The following is a 17,429-nucleotide window of genomic DNA, read 5'->3' as shown; positions in this document are numbered from 1 at the left end:
GTGATCCTTTCAGAGTTTTGGCTTTATGAAGGTCCTTCCAACTGTGACCTGTGTCTTTAAATAACGTCTCTGAATGGGTGTTAGGGAGTCCCCTTGTAACCATTATGGCCTGTAACTGGTTCCATGAGTCATGTTAGCTTCAGCCCCTGACCTCTGTTCATTGACTTTCTTTTTTCTGCTCATTGACTTTCTTTCTTTTTTTTTTTTTGAGACGGAGTTTTTCTCTTGTTGCCCAGGCTGGAGTGCAATGGCATGATCTTGGCTCACTGCAACCTCCACCTCTTGGATTCAAGCGATTCTCCTGCCTCACTCTCCCGAGTAGCTGGGATTACAGTCATGTGCCACCATGCCTGGCTAATTTTATATTTTTAGTAGAGACGGGGTTTCTCTGTGTTGGTCAAGCTGGTCTCAAACTCCTGACCTCAGGTGATCCACCTGCCTCAGCCTCCCAAAGTGCTGGGATTACAGGCGCGAGCCACCATGCCCAGCTAACTTTCTTCTTAGTTTCTTACTACTGTGGATTCTCTGCACTTCTTTCAAGTTCAGTTATTTAAGTAGTGTTTCAGTGCTTATATTTTTAAATATTTCAGTGTGTTTGGATCTGTTTGGGTTTGAGAGTCAAAGGGATGCTGTTATACAATTTAAAATTATTTTAGATTTTTATAATTTTTAGTTTGCTCATCACCTTTCTATCAACATGTCAAATATTTTGTGCCTATTATGTACTGTGTACTTTGAGAAATAAAGATCTTTGGCTAGATTCCCTCCTTCAAGAGACTCATTCCTAATATAAACCCTAGTGGAACTAAGGTATATATCTCATAAAAATGCAGTGCCAGTAGGTATCAGAAAGTAAGGCTACTGATGTGGAAAAAAGTGGTTGGAAAAGAAATGATAGAGGAAGCGAGACTTAACGTAAAATACGAAGAGTGGTTAGAACTTGATTGGGTTTGCTGGGTTAGACAAGAAGAGATTGGTCCAGCTTGAAGAGAGCCTTAAAATACCAAACCAAATAATTTAGATTATATCTTGCAGATAAGAAAAAGGCATTGGAGGTTTTTGAGTGGAAGGGACATTTAGTGCAAATAATGTTTTATAATCTTAGTGCTGAAGTTTTGGAAGACTAGTGCATTGCTCTATTAAAGAAAAGTTGGGGCAGGGCGTGGTGGCCTACACCTGTAATCCCAGCACTTTGGGAGGCCGAGGCAGGCAGATCACCTGAGGTCAGGAGTTCGAGATCAGCCTTGCCAACATGGTGAAACCCCATTTTTACTAAAACTACAAAAAATTAGCTGGGCATGATGGTGTATGCCTGTAGTCCCAGCTACTCAGGAGGATGAGGCATGAGAATCGCTTGAAACCAGGAGGCGGAGGTTACAGTGAGCCGAGATTGCGCCAGGGCACTCCAGCCTGGGCGGCAAGAGCAACACCCTGTCTCGAAAAAAAAAAAAGAAAAGTTGGTACATATCCCTTCTTAGAAGTTAAACTCAAGACTTTACAGGTACAAAAATAAGTTTGTTTTATAGTTCCTTGTTGTCAACAAAAGTTTACCTACTCAATGACGATGGGCCCCAGCCTATGTTGTAAATGAGTGGAGCTGGCTGGGAACGAGAGTGGCCACTGAGACAGCTCATGCCTCTTGGGATCTTGTTGATTGTTAAAGGTTACAAACTAGATCAAATTTTTAAAAAACACTGTTTGGCCTCAGTGAAATATGTATACAAACATAGTTTGAAACAAAAGCTGTGAGTTTGCAACCTCTTTATAGATAGCGTTCATTATTAAATCTTTATTATATTCTATCATAACATTTAAAAAATACATTATTTAAAATTGTGTACAAAATAGAAAAATGTGGCCTGTTTGATTTGAAGGGTTGAATAAATGGCTATTTATAATTTTGGATATTTTGACTTTGTGACTTGGACATAAAAATATTTTCCAAAACTCTTTTCTTACAGGTAAAAGAATGTCACATGTCAGCATTTGTACCTGAAGTCAGCATGCAAAGTTCAGGGTACATGGATGAATGCCAACTTTTGCATTTCCCATGTGTATCTTGTGACCATTCTATCTGGGGTGAGTGATTTCTAAGAGTAGCTGGCAACAAACCAGATGCCAGCCAGCCATGGACTGCCCTAACAAATAATGCTAGGAGTTATAAATTAAACACTGATCTGTGATCTGTGATGTGTAAGGCAGTTAATGTAGTTCATCTGGATTAACTGTCAGCACCAAAGAACTATATTCCCATAATGTGAAATCTGAATTCTGTATGTTTGAAAGAGAGTAATAATTAACAGTAGGGAATTTTTGTTAACATGTAAAATTTCAGCAATGTCTAAGATTATTTTGAATTTACAGCAGTATTTTAGTGGTTCACCATATAATTTAAATAATTTTAATTTTCAGATTCAAAGACTTAGTATTTCTTGAGTGATGGTTATAATTTTGTATAAAATACGGCTTTTTGGATTGTATATCTTCCAATTGCCTTATAATATAGTTTTGCTTCCCATATTGTATGCATAACAATATTTAGGTTTCTTAAAAATACATTAGAACATTTATTTATACCAGACTTCACATTTGTATTTTAAAACTTGTTTTTTTAGTTTCATTCTGAGAAATTACATTGAGGGTAGAGCCTGTTCATTACCTTATCCATGCATTTTTCTGCTTATTTAAATTATTTTACTTCACCAAGCCATTCATTTTTTTAGAACATCCTTCAAAGAGTTCATGCATCTTACTGAGGACACCTGACCTTTTGAAGCTTCATAATTCACATCTAGATGTCACCGGTCTTTCCCATGTTAACAGTTCTGACCATGTTTTATTATATATGCCTTCGGCGCCGAGCCAGGACAGCTACAAGAGGAGAAATGATGAACAGCCATAGAACTATAGAATCAAACAGCCGGACTTCCCCTCTCAATGCAGAGGTAGTCCAGTATGCCAAAGAAGTAGTGGATTTCAGTTCCCATTATGGAAATGAGAATAGTATGTCCTATACTATGTGGAATTTGGCTGGTGTACCAAATGTATTCCCAAGTTCTGGTGACTTTACTCAGACAGCTGTGTTTCGAACTTATGGGACATGGTGGGATCAGTGTCCTAGTGCTTCCTTGCCATTCAGGAGGACGCCACCTAATTTTCAGAGCCAGGACTATGTGGAACTTACTTTTGAACAACAGGTGTATCCTACAGCTGTTCATGTTCTAGAAACCTATCATCCCGGAGCAGTCATTAGAATTCTCGCTTGTTCTGCAAATCCTTATTCCCCAAATCCACCAGCTGAAGTAAGGTAAGACTAATTTTTTAATGACCTAAGTTATATGGTAGAAAGGTTTTGGTTGTTAATATTGGAGATCTTTTTTATTGCAAGCATTCTTTTAAATAACTTAATTGAATTTGATTTTGAAAATTTTCCTTAGTTTTCTGATGGGGAAGAGAGATCACTCATATAAAGATTTAATGCAGGCTTTATACCTGTAATACCTCATACTATAATATTCACGGCTTATGATATTTGCATCTCATAAAATTTACCAAAACCAAAAAGCACAATTTGAACTCATAGGGACATGGGCCATTCTGAGACGTTAGTACGAAATATGACTTTGAAAATATTTTCAAACAGGCATCATGTTACTACTTTTAAATCTTTTCAACAACTCACAATAGGCCTGTGAGTGACACTTCAGAGGAGGTCCTTAGGGGATTTGGTTTAACGTTAGTTGAATGTTTTTGCAACACCCATATTCATTTAAAAATCAATGTTGCTTTAAGTAATTCATGCATTCTCCCTACAAGCCTGTTTTGCATAACAGCTCCTTGGCTCTCGTTTTTGTCATTCAACTTCCTAATTTTAAAAAATATTAATATAATGCAGTCTCACATGTACCCTGTTCTCCATGTGCCTAGGACCCATTCCTCCCTCGAAGAAACCACTTTTATCAGCTCATTTTGTATCTTTCCAGAATTTCTTTGTGCAGACACAAGCAAATACAAATATAATTTTATATTTTTATACACAAAAGTAAGCATATTTATCACATTGTTCTGTACCTTGTTTCACACAGTAGTATATATTGGATCTTTTCTTGTAAGTACAAAGAGAGCTTCCTCATTCTTTCCTGCAGTTGCAAGTAATGCATAGTGTGTATGAACCCCAACTTATTAACTAGTCCCCCATTGATGGGCACTTAGTTGTTTCTAGTCTTTTGCTCTTATAAACATTAATGCAGGGAATGACCTTATCATAAGTCACTTTGCATGTGTGCAAGTATATCTGTGGGATAAATTTCCTGGAAGAAGGCTACTCAACCAAGGATAATTTGATAATTTTGTAATGTTTAACAATTTTTTTTGCATTTTAACAATTTATTTTTAATTACATTGAATTTTAATTTTTAACAGTTGTAATTTTCATATGTAATGCCAAATTTCTCTTCAAAGAGTCTGTACTATTTATATTCCCACTAGCAGGGCATGTACATGGGTGTTTTGCCAAAGCCTCGCCTACAGAGTATGTTAATAAATTTCAATATTTTTGCAATTTAATAGGTGAAAAATGTTATCTCATGTTAACTGTTAAAATTCTTTTATTATCTCTGAGGTTGAAATCTTTTCATATGTTTAAAAACCATTTATATTTCTTTTTCCTTTAACTATCTGATCATATTATTTGCTCATTTTTTCTATTACTCATGGATCTTAGCAGTTTCTAGGACTTCATATCACTTTATTAAATCACTCGTTCATTAAATATTTTAGTGCCTACCTAATGTGCTAGGTGTTGTTCTAGGTATTAGAGATGTGTCAGCGAGCAGTGAACAAAATAAATAAAAATCCCCGCTCTCATTCTAGCCTGAGAGCAGATCAGGGCACCTGTTCAACTGTAGGATGGCCAGCTGCCAGTGCAGGAGGAGGCGGGCAGAGGTCAGCTGCTACCTCCGTAACATGCAGCTCCTCTGATATCTCTGTCCCCTCATGTCTAAGGGAATACTTCCAGGGCCTGCCAGAAAACATACAGAGTACAGCTCAACTTGGAGATTGCTGGAATAATCTTTACTTTTTTTTCCAGAACTACCTAATAATTCATTGCAAATAATGTTATTAGTCATTTTTTAAACTCAGAAAGCCAGCATACCTTAATTGAAATCAGATTTTTGTTTTCTCCCTAAGAGGAAAAAATGGAGTAGGATCTTTTGTTTTGTTTTGAGACAGGGTCTCACTCTGTCGCCCAGGCTGGAGTGTAGTGGCACGATCTTGGCTCACTGCAACCTCTGCCTCTCAGGTTAATGAGATTCTCCTGCCTCAGCCGCCTGAGCGGCTGGGATTACAGATGCGTGCCACCATGCCTGGCTAATTTTTGTATTTTTAGTAGAGATGGGGTTTCACCAGGTTGGGCAGGCTGGTCTCGAACTCTTGACCTCAGGTGATCCGCCTGCCTCGGCCTCCCAAAGTGCTGGGATTACAGATGGGAGCCACCGTGCATGGCAGGATCTTTTCTTAATGAGAATTGTTTTATTAGGACTCTGACATTCTTCTTACAAAGTTACCTACTTTTTTCCAAAAATCTGAAAAGATTTAGGGAGGAGATCAATGGAACATGTAATGTGTTTTCTCCAGTCTAAAACTTAACAGCTGCATAACTAATTTTAAGTACAAATCATGCTCTTGGGTTACTGAGAGTTATTGGTATGTGGTTGTGATTAAAGTTAAAACTTTATTTATACCTGTATCTCTAATTTTCTTTACTGATTTTCAGCTTTAGTCTACTGAAAATACCATTACATTTTAAGAGAAAAAAAGGTGACTAATATATTATTAAGATATAAGAAAAAGCCTTTTTAAATTTTACTGATTATGAAATCAATAGATGTTTCATTGTTTAAAAATAATCTAGAAAATACAAAAAAAAAGGAAAATATGTATGAAAAAAATCTGTAATTCTTCTGCCCAGATTCAGTAACTGTTAACATTTGGGTGAATTTTTTATACAATCAGAAACATTTATTGAACACCCTCTCTGCCAGTTCACTGCTAGGAACCAAGTAGAGAGTCAGACAGAGATGGCTCTTTTTTGAGCTTACAGGCCAGCCTAGAAGAGGACCATGAGGAACATGTATTGGCAGAGGGGAGAACCTAATCTATGGGCTCAGAGAAGGCTTCCCTGGGGAAGTGACTTACCTGGGACCTGAGGGTTGAGTGAGGCTCCAGTGTGGATAGGAAAGGAGGAGAGACAACAGCACATTTGAAGGTGAGATCATGAGCTAAGATCATGGTGTTTGAAGAAGTGAGAAAAGTCCAAGAATGCAGAAAATAAGCTGTTGGCAACTGGAGACATGGGAGTAACATTCTTAAGATCTAAACTAGGGGTTTCTAGGCTTTGGGATTTTATAGATTTTTTTGGATCCAGCTTCCCAGAAGAATATCTTGAGGTGACTATTCCTGTGCAATTTTTATGGAAATTTTTGTGGAAATTTTTTTATGGAGATACTCTAGGAGAAGCTAGTAAAGGAGTAGGGAAAGCATGATGGGAAAAATCAAGCAAGGATGCAATATCATGTGAAGTCCCAGTCTGCTGGGAGGCAAAGTTGCTAGAGAGCTGGGCCCTTATACTCCTGCACCAGCCAGACTTTGACCATGGGCTGGAAGGGTGGGAAAGGGGGACTAACTAAGATCAGAGCAGAACTGAAGGGGATAGAAACATGGAAAACCCTTCAAAATATCAATGAATGCAGGAGCTGGTTTTTTGAAAAGATTAACAAATAGATGGACTGCTAGCTAGACAAATGAAGAAGGAAAGAGAGAAGAATCAAATAGAAAAATATAAATTGATAAAGATGATATCACCACTGATCTTCTAGGCACATGTCACTCCCTAGATGAAGCCCAAGGTAGTTCTGTGAAGAAGGTTGTAAGTGTAAACCCTTAGGAGCAAAGCAAGCCCATCTGCAGGGTGGCACATAGAACTGATGAGATGGGGGATGTGCATGTGAATGGAGTTCAGGTGGGAGGAGTCAGTCACAATAAACTAGTAACATAATAATGATCATAAAAATTAGGGAACTCATAGACTTGTCAGATTATTTACTTTGCTAAATGAACATACAGTAAAAAGACAAACAAAATGCCAATGTTATCTGTCATCACCATTATTTCATAAAAGTTTATGCATCTGTTCAAAAAAAATTAACCAGTGAAGAGCTTGGTCAATTCTGAGTTAAATGACAAAATCATGTTTTTTGGCCCACAAAGTTGAAAGGACAAGATCATGACAAATTTGTGAAATGATTACTCAGGCAACTCAGTTTATACCAATAAATCAGCATGATCAGAATCTTGAATAAAGATTTCTTTCAATGTTATAAGAACATATGTGTGTGATAGGTGCGTATTAAATGTGCATTCTCACATTTAGTGATGGAAAACTCCATCATGTACTACTGTTTGGGAACCCAGTGGGCTACAGTGCCTATTATTTTAATTTTATATCCCTCCCTTAGGAGTTAACAAACAAGAATGTGTTGGAGTAGCTCAGGAATTTGCAGGAAATTGACTTCTTTTAGTCCCAGAACATTTAAAATTTAAAACCAGTCTTTTCCTATTTCATGTGATTGCATTTCTTTGTTCAGTAAATGAAGTGGAAAAGTTACAGGTAGTTCTACCAGATCTTAAAGTCTCTTCATTTCTTGCCTAGTACCTTATTAAGAGCAAAAGAAAAAGGCCTGGCATGGTGGCTGACGCCTGTAATCCCAGCACTTTGGGAGGCCGAGGGGGGTGGATAACAAGATCAAGCGTTTGAGACCAGCCTGGCCAACATGGTGAAACCCCGTCTCTACTAAAAATACAAAAATTAGCCAGGCGTGGTGGCGGGCACCTGTAATTCCAGCTATTCGGGAGGCTGAGGCGGGAGAATCACTTGAAACCAGAAGGCGGAGGTTGCAGGTTTTATAGAGTGCCCTAGTCCTGTGAATAATATCTTAACGGATGCTTATGTAAGACTCAGAAAATAGGCTAGCTCAGGGTTACCATTTGGAAGAGAGAGACAAGGAAACGGGGAAGAAGAAGATGACAAATAGAGGTCAGATTAAAGAAACCAATTGGAATAAAGTTATTTGGGAATGAAATTTAATGATGTGGATTTTTTTTTCAGTGTTCAAAGCACTCCAACTATATAATATTGAAATTAAGAAAGCAGGGAGAAAAAAAGAGGCTTTCATAGAATTTGCTACCAAATCCAGTTGCTTAAGTAACGATTTCACAAATTTGTCATGACCTGGACCTTGGTCATGTGGGCCAAGAAACATGAGTTTGTCATTTAACTCAGAATTGACCAAGCTCTTCACTGGTTAATTCTTTTTTTAAGCACATGCTAGTTTATTAGTTTCCAATTAGAGATGGGCTGGGAGGCAGGGAGTGAATAGATAGACCTGTCAGAATACTTGTTACTTTTATTTCTGTTTTCCTATTATTCCTTCACTTTCAGCTAGTGAAATGGAACAGGGTTGGCAAGATAACTTTCTTTGCTGGCTACTAGATATACTTACTGGCTAGGATAAATTTTGGTTGCAGGGAAGCTTTTTGTACTCATCTGCCTGGCTTCAAGCCTGAATACAGGTTAGAAAACTTGCTTTCTTTGGTTTCCATTAATGAAACATCTCTCTTCCTCTCATCTACCCACTGCTTCCTGGTTGCCCTGGAGAAAGTTTCTTAGTGGTATAACAGGTTCAGCAGTCATAGAGTGGTTTGTTTCTGAGCACTGGACACATAGTAGTCATCCAGTACAATCAACAGAAAGAACATTAAATGGGCTGTGTTGGTTACTATCCCAGAATTGAATGCTCCAGATGCAGACTGTAAGTCCAGTCTCAAAGACATTCCAGGCTGAATTTTGCACATGTGATACTTGAGATTTAAAATACTTAAAGAGTACATTAGAGTTTGTCAGATTTGTCCAGTAAATAAATAGTGTATGAGAATAATATTAAACATGTAAATGTACTATTGCAAAAGCCATGACTTAAAGGAGTTTAATCATATCAACACTGCCCTGGGGCTAGAGAATTAAAAGAGTTGAGCTTTCTCCAGAATATGTGTGTGTGTGTGTGTGTGTGTGTGTGTGTGTGTATGTGTGTGTACCCATATGTACATGTGCATATGTTTATGTTTGTTTTCTTGTTTTCACTGACTAGTTTTTATTATTCTGGTTTTAGTTTTCCAGAATAAAAAGAAATTCTCATATTCTCTTGTTGGGTAAGATAGATACCTTTCTCATTTTAACTTAGAAATGATACATTTTAGCTCTATTGGGGAATTTTAAACAAAAACCTTAATGCGGGTAGCAGAAAATCTATTTGTATTGGTCTCATAGTTAATTCAAATGGCCACAGACCTATAAATAATTTTTCTGTCTTTTTTTTTCTTGTTACTTTTTAGGTTATCAAGAAAAATAAAAGTAAAATATAAAAACTAATGATTTACTTGGAAATTTTTAATATTTAGACATATTTTTAAATCTTTCTAAAAACAGATACAATCCTGATATTCTACTTTAAGTGTAATTTTTGCAGCTTCTGATATATGTGTAACTAAATAATCTTTATGCGATATAGAAGTCAGAAGCAAGAATGATGCTAAAATAACATTAATCCTAATATGTTTAAACATGCTAGAAATGTTAAGGAAGTCAGTGTAAAGCATCATCTTAACCCTGTCTGTTTTGCATGTTCTGCAAGGTAGCTAGAGAGTTCTTTTTGTAGATTAATGTATTATTAAAATTGAATATTTATGTTCTAATCAATGTCTTTATGTTTATATTTATAATTTTTAATTTGATTTACATTATAATGCATTTCAAATTATACATGAAGACCTGTATTGTGTGCATATTTATTTATTGCTAAGAACTTGGCAGAGGTTATTTCTTTATTATATTTTCAGTGTTTTTCTTAAGCCTCACAAAACTCCCCATTGAAACTAAACAACAAAGTAGGCTGGTTTAGTTCACATGTGCTATAAACCAGTATAGGTGGTTATTTCACAGGGTCTTGAGGGGTCCTTGTTTCTTGGAGATGTTCCTCCAGCATCGTCTGGTGTCAATTTGCAGTAGCGACAAAAAAGTAAGACTAAAATTTGAATTTCTTCATGTATTCTATAATCTACTCTGTGATTCTTGGAAATAAGGTATCCAAAATTAGGCATACATTTTCTCACCAGCATTGTTTTAGATGTTTCATGCTTCTGTTCCCTAGCACCTATATGGCTAGCTCTGTTTTACTGCATATATTTACATTAGAGTATTCAAATCAATTCCTTCGTTAGGAACCCTTGATTTTAGCAGTTAATCTCTAGGGACATTCTTAGGTTCAGGATGGCATTCCAGGTTTGCTTTTCTGCCTTGTCACCAGAAGATACCCAGCCTACTTCTCTTTCCTCATTAAACCTGCCACAGCCTGCTCTATTCTTTGGAACTCTTTCCCTGCCTTGCAAGATTGGTTATAGGGTGTAACTAATTTATCCATTGCTACTTTAAGGTTGCCTCTGAATACAAATACTCACAGGCTGTTTATGTTTGATGGATTTTATTCCTACATTTCAGGAGAGAATCAGCAAAAATAACAAGTATTGGATTTTAAAGGTTCTAGAAACTGTAATAAAAGTCCCTACTGCTAAAGTTCCCTATTCTGTGGTTCCTGATTCCCTTCGTGATATGTTTATTAGAATTCCTTCGGAGTTTGCTTTTATTCCTGAAGGTAGAAATTGCCATACTTCCCTCTCCATTCTTCCAAGATTGTGGCTGTATGGTTTTCTTGGTCCCTTCTGGGCCTAAAAACAGTTGGAGTACCTATATGTTGATGGCTTCTATAATTTTGGCTCTGATTTCTCCCTTGAGTTTCACATTCTTTTTTTTTTTTTCTTTCAGTTTCTTCTATGCGTTGCCATTATCAGTTTTTACTTAGATCTCAGTAGGTCATTGGGCCAGGGAAATAAACGAACAATTTATTGGTGGAAAAAAACCTCATATGATTAATGAATATATAAAAAAATTAAGTGTTATTAGTAATCAGTGAATTACAAATTACATCATGAGGAGATACGGCTCACTATGAAACTAGAGATTATTTTTAATGCTTTCAGTGATCATTCTTATGTACTATTGGCATAAGCTTTTTTGAAAGCAGTTTGTAGTGTGTATTGAGAGACTTAAAAATATTCTTATTCTTTGATGTAAAATCTTTATTAAAAAATTTTACTAGCAAAAGTAAATAATTAGGAATAGAGGAAAGATGATAATTGAAGTATTTTTAAATGTTTCTAATTTTCTCTTTATTAGAAATAATATTAGAGAAATAGTTAACTGACATATGAGTATATTAAGTACCTGATGATACTATTATTATGAAGAATCTTTAAATAATTTTGGAAAATAGTTTTATAAGAAGACTTATCTGGAGATGGAATATAAGTTAGGCCTTGAAGAATAGATATGCAGATAATAGTAGGTTGGGCATTTCATGGGGAGGAAGATAACACGAGCAAAGACATAAAGGTGGAAATAAGTTTATTGCATGGAAAATAATGATTAATCTGGCTGGGAAGCAGGAGTTCATTTGGAGGAATAGGAGAATGTTATTCCCCTTTTATGTCTTTAGATATTTGCTAGATACTAAGGATATAAGATAACTTAAATATAGCAAAAATGGAAATTCAGGAGAAGGGCATATACAAGAAACAGTTTCTTGAAATATTTGATGAAACAATGATTTAATAAAGAGAAAAAGATAATATGAAAGTTTTGCATTTATATGAGGCTAGTGACAGAAATGGAAAAGCTGAAGCAGGAGACCTTTGTGAAGCAAAATGATCAGTTTAGTTTCCGCAGTTGGTTTAAGCCATGCACACAGGGAGCTTCATCTTTGTGTGTTTTATTCTTTGGGTTTACTTATCTTGTAAAATGTAATGTTGTTCAGATACCTCTAACTACATGTTCCAGTTTTTAAACTGATCAATGTGAAATCTGTAAAAAAGGACTGTTTGGGGACTTATAAAAATAAATTAATAAGGTCTGTGGCATTTGGTTTTTTAAAGTTTTTTATATCTTGGGAACAATACTTATATTGGATTCTATTTATTTTGATGACTTTGTTTCACACTGTGACATATTGGGCATGGGTCTATAACCTTAAGGGACCAGTAGATCTCATTCTAAACTGTATTATAGGGAAGTTTCTTTTTTTGGCAGATGGGAGATTCTTTGGTCAGAGAGACCTACGAAGGTGAATGCTTCCCAAGCTCGCCAGTTTAAACCTTGTATTAAGCAGATAAATTTCCCCACAAATCTTATACGACTGGAAGTAAATAGTTCTCTTCTGGATTATTACACTGAATTAGATGCAGTTGTGCTACATGGTGTGAAGGACAAGCCAGTGCTGTCTCATAAGACTTCACTTATTGACATGAATGATATAGAAGATGATGCCTATGAAGAAAAGGATGGTTGTCGAATGGACAGTCTTAACAAAAAGTTTAGCAGTGCTGTCCTCGGGGAAGGGCCAAATAATGGGTATTTTGATAAACTACCTTATGAGGTAAGCCAAAAATATTTAGCAGCAGTATTGGATATAACACTATAGATTTTTAATCTTTAGATATTAATGTTTACTGAGCATCGGTAATTGAGCATTGGTAAGTTATATATAATTTGATATGTTGTATATTTTGATTTTGGAAAAACTAGACAAAATCATGTTTTAACTAATTTCACTGCTTTTGTTTTGGTTTGGCATTAGTGTTTCTGGATAAACTATTAAGTATATATTTTCATATTGCTAATTAATAATAACCAAATACAAAAACCAGTAATAAGTAACAGTCCACTTTAATTCATATTACAGTTTAACTATGGGCAATACAGGCTTAACTTTTTATTAGTTATGTGAAAGATGATTTGCTATTAAAAATAAGAATATTAATAAGATTGTGAGATGAATGCTTATTCTGTTTAATCCGTAGTTTCTCTAAGTGTCATTTTTTTTTTTCTATACTAACTCTATATTCTCCTAACTGTAATTTTTGGTCTAGGCAGGTAGTGCTATTACCTTGGAATTATTAATACTTTTTTTTTTTTAGTTTTTTTTTTAATTATACTTTAAGTTTTAGGGTACATGTGCACAATGTGCAGGTTAGTTACATATGTATACATGTGCCATGCTGGTGTGCTGCACCCATCAACTCGTCATTTAGCATTAGGTATATCTCCTAATGCTATCCCTCCCCACTCCCCCCACCCCACAACAGTCCCCAGAGTGTGATGTTCCCCTTCCTGTGTCCATGTGTTCTCATTGTTCAATTCCCACCTATGAGTGAGAACATGCGGTGTTTGGTTTTTTGTCCTTGTGATAGTTTACTGAGAATGATGATTTCCAATTTCATCCATGTCCCTACAAAGGACATGAACTCATCCTTTTTTATGGCTGCATAGTATTCCATGGTGTATATGTGCCACATTTTCTTAATCCAGTCTATCATTGTTGGACATTTGGGTTGGTTCCAAGTCTTTGCTATTGTGAATAGTGCCTCAATAAACATACGTGTGCATGCGTCTTTCTAGCAGCATGATTTATAATCCTTTGGGTATATACCCAGTAATGGGATGGCTGGGTCAAATGGTATTTCTACTTGTAGATCCCTGAGGAATTGCCACACTGACTTCCACAATGGTTGAACTAGTTTACAGTCCCACCAACAGTGTAAAAGTGTTCCTATTTCTCCACATCCTCGCCAGCACCTGTTGTTTCCTGACTTTTTAATGATTGCCATTCTAACTGGTGCGAGATGGTATCTCATTGTGGTTTTGATTTGCATTTCTCTGATGGCCAGTGATGATGAGCATTTTTTCATGTGTCTTTTGGCTGCATAAATGTCGTCTTTTGGGAAGTGTCTGTTCATATCCTTCACCCACTTTTTGATGGGGTTGTTTTTTTCTTGTAAATTTGTTTGAGTTCATTGTAGATTCTGGATATTAGCCCTTTGTCAGATGAGTAGGTTGCGAAAATTTTCTCCCATTTTGTAGGTTGCCTGTTCACTCTGATGGTAGTTTCTATTGCTGTGCAGAAGCTCGTTAGTTTAATTAGATCCCATTTGTCCATTTTGGCTTTTGTTGCCATTGCTTTTGGTGTTTTAGACATGAAGTCCTTGCCCATGTCTATGTCCTGAATGGTAATGCCTAGGTTTTCTTCTAGGGTTTTTATGGTTTTAGGTCTAACATTTACGTCTTTAATCCATCTTGAATTAATTTTTGTATAAGGTGTAAGGAAGGGATCCAGTTTCAGCTTTCTACATATGGCTAGCCAGTTTTCCCAGCACCATTTATTAAATAGGGAATCCTTTCCCCATTGCTTGTTTTTCTCAGGTTTGTCAAAGATCAGATAGTTGTAGATATGCGGCATTATTTCTGGGGCTCTGTTCTGTTCCATTGATCTATATCTCTGTTTTGGTACCAGTACCATGCTGTTTTGGTTACTGTAGCCTTGTAGTATAGTTTGAAGTCAGGTAGCATGATGCCTCCAGCTTTGTTCTTTTGGCTTAGGATTGACTTGGCGATGCAGGCTCTTTTTTGTTTCCATATGAACTTTAAAGTAGTTTTTTCCAATTCTGTGAAGAAAGTCATTGGTAGCTTGATGGGGATGGCATTGAATCTATAAATTACCTTGGGCAGTATGGCCATTTTTACGATATTGATTCTTCCTACCCATGAGCATGGAATGTTCTTCCATTTGTTTGTATCCTCTTTTATTTCCTTGAGCAGTGGTTTGTAGTTCTCCTTGAAGAGGTCCTTCACGTCCCTTGTAAGTTGGATTCCTAAGTATTTTATTCTCTTTGAAGCAATTGTGAATGGGAGTTCACTCATGATTTGGCTCTCTGTTTGTCTGTTATTGGTGTATAAGAATGCTTGTGATTTTTGTACATTGATTTTGTATCCTGAGACTTTGCTGAAGTTGCTTATCAGCTTAAGGAGATTTTGGGCTGAGACAATGGGGTTTTCTAGATATACAATCATGTCATCTGCAAACAGGGACAATTTGACTTCCTCTTTTCCTAATTGAATACCCTTTATTTCCTTCTCCTGCCTAATTGCCCTGGCCAGAACTTCCAACACTGTGTTGAATAGGAGTGGTGAGAGAGGGCATCCCTGTCTTGTGCCAGTTTTCAAAGGGAATGCTTCCAGTTTTTGCCCATTCAGTATGATATTGGCTGTGGGTTTGTCATAGATAGCTCTTATGATTTTGAGATACCTCCCATCAATACCTAATTTATTGAGAGTTTTTAGCATGAAGGGTTGTTGAATTTTGTCAAAGGCCTTTTCTGCATCTATTGAGATAATCATGTGGTTTTTGTCTTTGGTTCTGTTTATATGCTGGATTACATTTATTGATTTGCATATATTGAACCAGCCTTGCATCCCAGAGGTGAAGCCCACTTGATCATGGTGGACAAGCTTTTTGATGTGCTGCTGGATTCGGTTTGCCAGTATTTTATTGAGGACTTTTGCATCAGTGTTCATCAAGGATATTGGTCTAAAATTCTCTTTTTTGGTTGTGTCTCTGCCCGGCTTTGGTATCAGGATGATGCTGGCCTCATAAAATAAGTTAGGGAGGATTCCCTCTTTTTCTATTGATTGGAGTAGTTTCAGAAGGAATGGTACAAGTTCCTCCTTGTACCTCTGGTAGAATTCGGCTGTGAATCCATGTGGTCCTGGACTCTTTTTGGTTGTTAAGCTGTTGATTATTGCCACAATTTCAGCTCCTGTTATTGGTCTATTCAGAGATTCAACTTCTTCCTGGTTTAGTCTTGGGAGAGTGTATGTGTTGAGGAATTTATCCATTTCTTGTAGATTTTCTAGCTTATTTGCATAGAGATGTGTGTAGTATTCTCTGATGGTAGTTTGTATTTCTGTGGGATCGGTGGTGATATCCCCTTTATCATTTTTTATTGAGTCCATTTGATTCTTCTCTCTTTTTTTCTTTATTAGTCTTGCTAGCGGTTTATCAATTTTGTTGATCCTTTCAAAAAACCAGCTCCTGGATTCATTAATTTTTTGAAGGGTTTTTTTTGTGTCTCTATTTCCTTCAGTTCTGCTCTGATTTTACTTCTGCTAGCTTTTGAATGTGTTTGCTCTTGCTTGTCTAGTTCTTTTAATTGTGATGTTAGGGTGTCAATTTTGGATCTTTCCTGCTTTCTCTTGTGGGCATGTAGTGCTATAAATTTCTCTCTACACACTGCTTTGAATGTGTCCCAGAGATTCTGGTATGTTGTGTCTTTGTTCTCGTTGGTTTCAAAGAACATCTTTATTTCTGCCTTCATTTTGTTATGTACCCAGTAGTCATTCAGTTTCCATGTAGTTGAGCGGTTTTGAGTGAGTTTCTTAATCCTGAGTTCTAGTTTGATTGCACTGTGGTCTGAGAGACAGTTTGTTATAATTTCTGTTCTTTTACATTTGCTGAGGAGAGCTTTACTTCCAACTATGTGGTCAGTTTTGGAATAGGTGTGGTGTGGTGCTGAAAAAAATGTATATTCTGTTGATTTGGGGTGGAGAGTTCTGTAGATGTCTATTAGGTCCGCTAGGTGCAGAGCTGAGTTCAATTTCTGGGTATCCTTGTTAACTTTCTGTCTCGTTGATCTGTCTAATGTTGACAGTGGGGTGTTAAAGTCTCCCATTATTATTGTGTAGGAGTCTAAGTCTCTTTTAGGTCACTGAGGACTTGCTTTATGAATCTGGGTGGTCCTGTATTGGATGCATATATATTTAGGATAGTTAGCTCTTCTTGTTGAATTGATCCCTTTACCATTGTGTAATGGCCTTCTTTGTCTCTTTTGATCTTTGTTGGTTTAAAGTCTGTTTTATCAGAGACTAGGATTGCAACCCCTGCCTTTTTTTGTTTTCCATTTGCTTGGTAGATCTTCCTCCATCCTTTTATTTTGAGCCTATGTGTGTCTCTGCACGTGAGATGGGTTTCCTGAATACAGCACACTGATGGGTCTTGACTCTTTCTCCAATTTGCCAGTCTGTGTCTTTTAATTGGAGCATTTAGTCCATTTACATTTAAAGTTAATATTGTTATGTGTGAATTTGATCCTGTCATTATGATGTTAGCTGGTTATGTTGCTCGTTAGTTGATGCAGTTTCTTCCTAGTCTCGATGGTCTTTACATTTTGGCATGATTTTGCAGCGGCTGGTACCGGTTGTGCCTTTCCATGTTTAGTGCTTCCTTCAGGAGCTCTTTTAGGGCAGGCCTGGTGGTGACAAAATCTCTCAGCATTTGCTTGTCTGTAAAGTATTTTATTTCTCCTTCACTTATGAAGCTTAGTTTGGCTGGATATGAAATTTTGGGTTGAAAATTATTTTCTTTAAGAAT

The 17,429-nt window shown here is 36.6% G+C and overlaps 1 protein-coding gene across 7 annotated transcripts in view; it reads left to right on the top strand.

Annotated features, from left to right (window-relative positions):
• Positions 1-17,429, top strand: part of FBXL4 (F-box and leucine rich repeat protein 4) — a 73,980-nt gene that overhangs the window by 17,903 nt on the left and 38,648 nt on the right. For all 7 annotated transcript variants that reach the window (XM_031012493.3, XM_031012494.3, XM_055391176.2 and 4 more), the window contains 3 exons: positions 1,962-2,079; positions 2,724-3,307; positions 12,257-12,602. In XM_031012493.3, the coding sequence (XP_030868353.1) occupies positions 2,796-3,307; positions 12,257-12,602 (858 nt within the window). In that variant the 5' untranslated portion in view covers positions 1,962-2,079; positions 2,724-2,795. The remainder of the gene's footprint in view (positions 1-1,961; positions 2,080-2,723; positions 3,308-12,256; positions 12,603-17,429) is intronic.

This window comes from Gorilla gorilla, chromosome 5 (genome assembly GCF_029281585.2).
Source record: "Gorilla gorilla gorilla isolate KB3781 chromosome 5, NHGRI_mGorGor1-v2.1_pri, whole genome shotgun sequence".
Lineage (NCBI taxonomy): Eukaryota > Metazoa > Chordata > Mammalia > Primates > Hominidae > Gorilla > Gorilla gorilla.
Note: the sequence above shows the minus strand (reverse complement) of the source record. Positions and strands in the feature narration are given on the sequence as shown.